Source organism: Mizuhopecten yessoensis, unplaced genomic scaffold, assembly GCF_002113885.1.
Source record: "Mizuhopecten yessoensis strain PY_sf001 unplaced genomic scaffold, ASM211388v2 scaffold10831, whole genome shotgun sequence".
Taxonomy (NCBI): domain Eukaryota; kingdom Metazoa; phylum Mollusca; class Bivalvia; order Pectinida; family Pectinidae; genus Mizuhopecten; species Mizuhopecten yessoensis.
The window spans coordinates 130,488-136,487 of NW_018408743.1; the positions used below are offsets into that span (position 1 = coordinate 130,488).

The window sequence follows — 6,000 nt, forward strand, 5'->3', positions numbered from 1 at the left end:
CTAAGAATGCTGAACAGACCACCCAAAGTGTATACAGAAAGTCAGAGCAATTAGAGACGCTAGTTTCTATTTGCATTGTAGAACCTATCTTGAGTTATGGAAGACATGTACCGCTTGCAGTGTACGTACTTTCTATCGTCAAAGTGAGAAAACTCTTTTTTCCATTTTTCATCTTCAGGAGACAACGTGTCTTACAGCAGTGACGACGGAACCACTGTGATTTTAAGGGGAGACAGTAACCCCACAAAGTGCCTTGAGATTCTTAATAGCTTCCTCCAAAGTGCCGAAGAAAACTCGTGTTATCCAAAACCATGCGCCATTGGTCAAATCTACCAGCCGTCGCTGGGGACAGACACGTTCTTCGCCATATCTGCATACGTATACGCCCCCACTACGTTACGGGCGCTTGATCCATTCGGAAGGCTAAAAATTAAGGCTATGAATACTTCAGCCCATCAGTACTGCCGAATGGTATGGGATATTTGTTTTGTAGGAATAGATGTATATATTATAATTCTTTGAATATCTGTTGCGTTGATGCACAACTATTCGTTTGTTACTGGCTCGGTTGGGCAAATTTTCCTTTATCTCAATCCGTTGCAGGGAGGAATTAAGGTAAATGCGGTTTAAACTAAATGTGTTTTTAATCAAGCACATCAGAGAGGTTACTATTTAGAATATACATGTATGCTTAAGTTATTCATAAAAAGTACCCCTTTACTCCTTACATGTAACAAATTCATGTAGACGGACAATTTTGAAACAGTTGATTAACTGTCTACGTTTTCTTACAAGTTCAAATTTTGAAGAAAGAATTCAAATAATAGATTGTAATATATTTTGAAAGAAAACATATTGCAATTTATTTGCCGCTCGGGTTGTATCAAGTAATGCTATATTTCTTTTTCAGACTTTAGCTCAAGCTATAAATGCAACCGGAACTGCGGCAGAGTATGCTTCCGGTTATTGCATGATGGGACTTTACATTCCTTCTTTATTAACATCATCCTATGGTTTTCCTTCAAGCACAAATAGAATACAAGTAGCTGACAAAATAAATGGCGAATCTGTAGGTAAGTGTGCTTTAGTATATAAATCTGTAGGTAAGATGTACTTTAGTTCATCGAAATGAAGGTAAGGTGGCGATTAGAGTGTATAAACATTCAAGTTTGTACTTTAGTTCATCAATATGCAGGTACAGTTTTGCTTTTGTTTAGTTCATCATTCTGTAAGTAAGGTGGTGATGAGACTGTAAAGAAGTAAACTGTATATACGTCACTTCCGTGACACCGGATGTCCGGCAAACCTGAAAGATATCATCCGCCATATATATACTGTCCATTAAAAAAAAATCCATTCAGGAATGAGCTGAAACTTTTGAATTCAGGAACTCGTAGACTTCTCCCGCGATTGTGAGTGATATTGCTTACAAATTGGTGTTGGTTTAAAAAAACAACAACACATTAACTCATTTAATATTAAGACAGTGGAGATTTGAAAAACATATTTTTGAAAGCTTTCGTTAGTATTGGTCATTCTTTTGTACTGAAGTCCAAAATGTCGTGGTTTACTGCTAAAGGTTTTTATATTAAACGTCAGTAGATCAAACAACTTTCTTATCGAACTTCAGTAGTCGTTAGGGATTTATTTCCAAAATATGTTGCATTAATCTAAACCGATTTTACGCTTCCCAATCGTTTTGCGAGAAATACAGTGCTCAAACAATTGAGGATTTGCTTTCATGTATGTCTAGTGTCCGGACTAACGAAGTTCCACTATACAGTATTATCTGATATCCGGACTAACGAGATTCCACTTTTCAGTATAATCTGGTATCCGGACTAACGAGGTTCTACTTTACTGTATAAACCAGTCTCCCAACTAACGAGGTTCTTCTTTCTTGACTGACGAAATTTCATTTTACTGTATACTAACCGGGTTCTGTTGTAAGCAAAGCTGATATCGATATATATATTTTTTAGTGTATGTGTCACATTATTAATTGAATATTTTGTGTTTCAGATTGGGCTCTAGGCGCCGTATTATACGAACTTGAACAAATAGACTATTACAACTGGTTAGAGACGTGTGGCGAAGTGTCCGGAGGCCAGAGACCAGTGGTCAGCCTCGTTGTCTGGGTGTTGTTAGGGATGGTGACTTTCTATATAAGAAATCTTACAAATGTTTTGTGATGATTGCAACTCAGATTTAGTTAATCTTCAGGAATCATACATCTGGTAATATCATCTACAATTTCATCAACAAAATCATCGACACACGTGCGATCATCGTCTGTATTCTATGCGTTCTCGAAGAAACCACGATTTACAATATTGCATCTGTGGTCTGCTTCAAGTATACGGTGTGAAGCAAAAACAACATGTCTATTCTATGGTCGGAGTGGAGCAGCTCCTTATTGACAAGTAACTGACATGGAAGATGTCAATGCGTTCGTTCGTAGGGACATTTTTCTTGCAATAATATTTCAAACACGTGCATCTGAGATTCTGAAGCGAAAGTCGGCGATATGTCGTTGATCCTTCACTGAAGAATAGCGTCAGTTTACGACGGTAAAAAATGAAAATGACGTCACTTAAAAGTAATGTACTTATGAGTTATTTTTAACCATACACAGTGATAAAACGCAGTACACATGTTTCACCAATATCCGATGTGTTTTGTACATGTATCACTGTAACTTTAGGTCAATGAACATGTATTGTTATGTTTTTGATTAAGTTTAAACGTACTGTATACTGAATAACATGAGGTGATAAAATGAGTGTATTTCTTTAGAACGTGTGTATTTGTAGATCTGAATGTAGATTGTGATGAAAGTACACACATACAATGTATATATATACAATGTAACAACGTCACAACTACTACAAGGCCAAATGGATTAAAGCATGGCTAGCTTAACGGTAGCTTAACAAACAAAAAATCCATTTTTGCGAATTTCAAAATATTTAAAATTCAAAACAAAAATGGTATTTATAGATACTACAATGATTGCCTACAGACAGGAAATACAAACATATTTTGTGATTTTTTTTAAGGAACATTTTATTTAAAAAAGGTCGTTAAGCTAAGAAGGCCCTGAAAATCCGGCCCTAATGTTATGTGGTTACTTATAACCAACATTCGCTGAGCATTACTTTTAAGCAACTATTGACGATTTTCTAATAGAAAAAAATGTATTACCATTGTGGTGTATATACATGCAGTTTAAAATACAACACCCGTAAAACGTTTTTAATTAAGAGGACCATATATCGTTTTTGCATATAGGTATGTTCGAGTTAGCTCCCTTGTTATAAGAGACAATTTGTGTGCCTGCTGCCATATCAATAAGGCATAACTAAGATAATTACCGTTTTTGAGATTTTTTTTTTAATTAGATGTCTGGACTAATCACCCGTGATTTGAATGTCTGATATGTCACGTCTAGTTGGTAAAGATTTGAATGTTGGAATATTTCAAATAAGTGTGTGAAATATGTAATATGATGTAATAATAAAATGCAATACGTAACTAACATATTTCGAAATTATTTAGCTATGATTTTTTTGAATAAAGCATCTTCATGTATGTTTTACAATTTTTAGATGGATTCCCCCATCAATTTCACTTTTTTTTATTGATATTGGTAGTACATAGAATATAACTATTACAATATAAACAAAACTCATTTCAATATTATGAAAACTTGTAATAAATATTATCTCGTTTAAGTCGGTTCCAAGCTTTACAGGGGCCATCTGATATTTATGCGTGGTTTCAAGACGTGTATACATACAAAAGAGTCCAGTATTTGCACATGTTTCAGTCGACGTTTTACTGTAAATTCACACTTAATAAAAAGTGTGTCAGGTGAAATTGAAAGTGAAAGACGAAAACCGATATCTCTTTTCTACGCACGTATTTTTTTTTAATTTCTTTGAAAAGGAAAAAAAATAACTGATGCTTTTTGTCTGATCTCACGAGATCGTGCAGGACAAATTTTCCTGTATTGATTTAACTTTTTTTTCTAGATTGTGAACTGTTGTATTTTTGTTTTGGCCAATGAAACACGAAACGATATTTCTATCGAGAAATCTGCATTATCCGTGATCATGCCCTACTTCTTGCAAAAGCAATTATGTGATTGTCAGAATTTTTCATATTTAAAAAATGAAAAATCGTTTTGAGTTTAAGTTTAGCTCTCCATAAAAATAGACTTTATAAAGGTTTTCTTTTTTAAATTTACATAAAATATTTTGCATGTAAAATTTTCTCAAAGGTGTGAGAAGATGCGTTATGATTAAAAAAATATTCCGAAGAAATCTACACCAAAATTTTGATAGTCAAATGTTGAAAGTGAATTCTTTTTTTTTCCTCTAAAAAATTAGTGGCAAAATCTGGGTTCTGCCTTTAAATTGGTAACCATTATATGTGAAATCGTTAAATCTGTGTGATTTGATTTTCCCCCGAATAAAATGTTGGCCTCTACAGCTAGGACCTATTTTGTGATGTTTAATCAAATTGTTGGTGAAAGTTGACTATAAGGTTGAATAAATGTATTAAATCTTGTTAGTTTTATTCACAGATGATAAAGTAGTTTGGTAAATGACGATTTAATCTCTACCAAGTGGTTGTTCGTTAGTGTTAGGAACGACAACTCTAGGTAGAGATACCAACGTTTTCATTTGTCAGAGTTGTCTCCCCTCGTTACGTCACCATCGGATGGAATAAGCATTTTAATGGAGGGTCGAGAGTGATATACTGATAGGGAAAAGAATGTGAAGATAAAATGAGTGTTCGCCTGTGACAGTAAATATGTATACTATAGTATATAATAGTCATATAAGGGACATACTTTTTCTGCAATAATGAAATCCATTATGTTGTGTTATTAAATTCAAAATTAATCTTTTCTTTTCCTTCACATTGCAGAGTACTTTTGTAAAGATTTTTTATAATAAAATACATTGAAACATATCTTTAGCTGTATTTGTTTTATCATTACGGAATATACACGTATGCGAAAGAAAAATGAATACTTAAGGAAACTTTCTGTTGTTTATGAAATAAATAATTTTCTAACCAGGTACATAAATCACCCGAAAATTCCGTAAGATTTTAACTTCACAATCAAACCTTCAAGCCAAACGCGATCAAAGGCCTTATATATAACACAGAATACCAAACATAATATTTTTACTTTAAGAGCAATACAAATGTTGTGATAAATTTCAATGAGCTGATATACAGTAAAATGATCATGCATAAAACCAGACTGGTGCTTATAAAACAGCGAGTTTTCTATGAAATAATTATGTTATGTTCATCAAACCACAGGACAGTTGGAATACAGTCTCAGAAAGTCTGGAAGCTTGTCTGACAGATATCAGTATCTGGATGAACTCTCGTACTGTGACCTACGGAAACAGATGCTTTGGGAGGTTTCGGCTACGTTGTGGAATAGCTTACCATCTGCTATTAGAAAGTCAAATACCTTGGCCAAGTTAAAGAGGGACATCAAAACTTACCTCTTCACGTCTGCATTTTAGAATCCTTCCAAAGACGTCATGTAAATACCAACCTTTCATTTGTTCAATTATGTGCACATTGCTTGCTTAAATGTATAAAAGTGAGTGTAAGCCTTTGTTTTTTGTTTTCACAATTATAACCATTACTATTATTCATATGTTGTAAAGTGCATTAGAGTAATTTTACAAATTACATAGGGCGCTATATAAATGTTGTATATTATTATTATTATTATTATTATTATATAAGTGGTTGAAGATGACTCATTCAAAAACTGTCCAAACGGTATATAAAATAGAATTTGATCTACAGTAAGAAGGAGAACGCCTATCAACTTTTTAACTTGACTTGGACAATTTTCCAAGTGGTTGGAAATATACATGTCGATTAAGACATGTTATAATAGTTATAAAAGCAGTTTGTGAGGTATTTCTTAATATGTGATGGCTGATTCCATCTTCGCTAGAG

The 6,000-nt window shown here is 33.6% G+C and overlaps 1 protein-coding gene across 7 annotated transcripts in view; it reads left to right on the top strand.

Annotated features, from left to right (window-relative positions):
• Positions 1-3,385, top strand: part of LOC110462817 (ectonucleoside triphosphate diphosphohydrolase 8-like) — a 55,791-nt gene extending 52,406 nt beyond the window's left edge. For all 7 annotated transcript variants that reach the window (XM_021517013.1, XM_021517010.1, XM_021517015.1 and 4 more), the window contains exons 5-7: positions 179-471; positions 911-1,073; positions 2,023-3,385. In XM_021517013.1, coding sequence (XP_021372688.1) covers positions 179-471; positions 911-1,073; positions 2,023-2,192 — 626 coding nt within the window. In that variant the 3' untranslated portion in view covers positions 2,193-3,385. The remainder of the gene's footprint in view (positions 1-178; positions 472-910; positions 1,074-2,022) is intronic.
• The last annotated feature ends 2,615 nt before the right edge of the window (positions 3,386-6,000 follow it).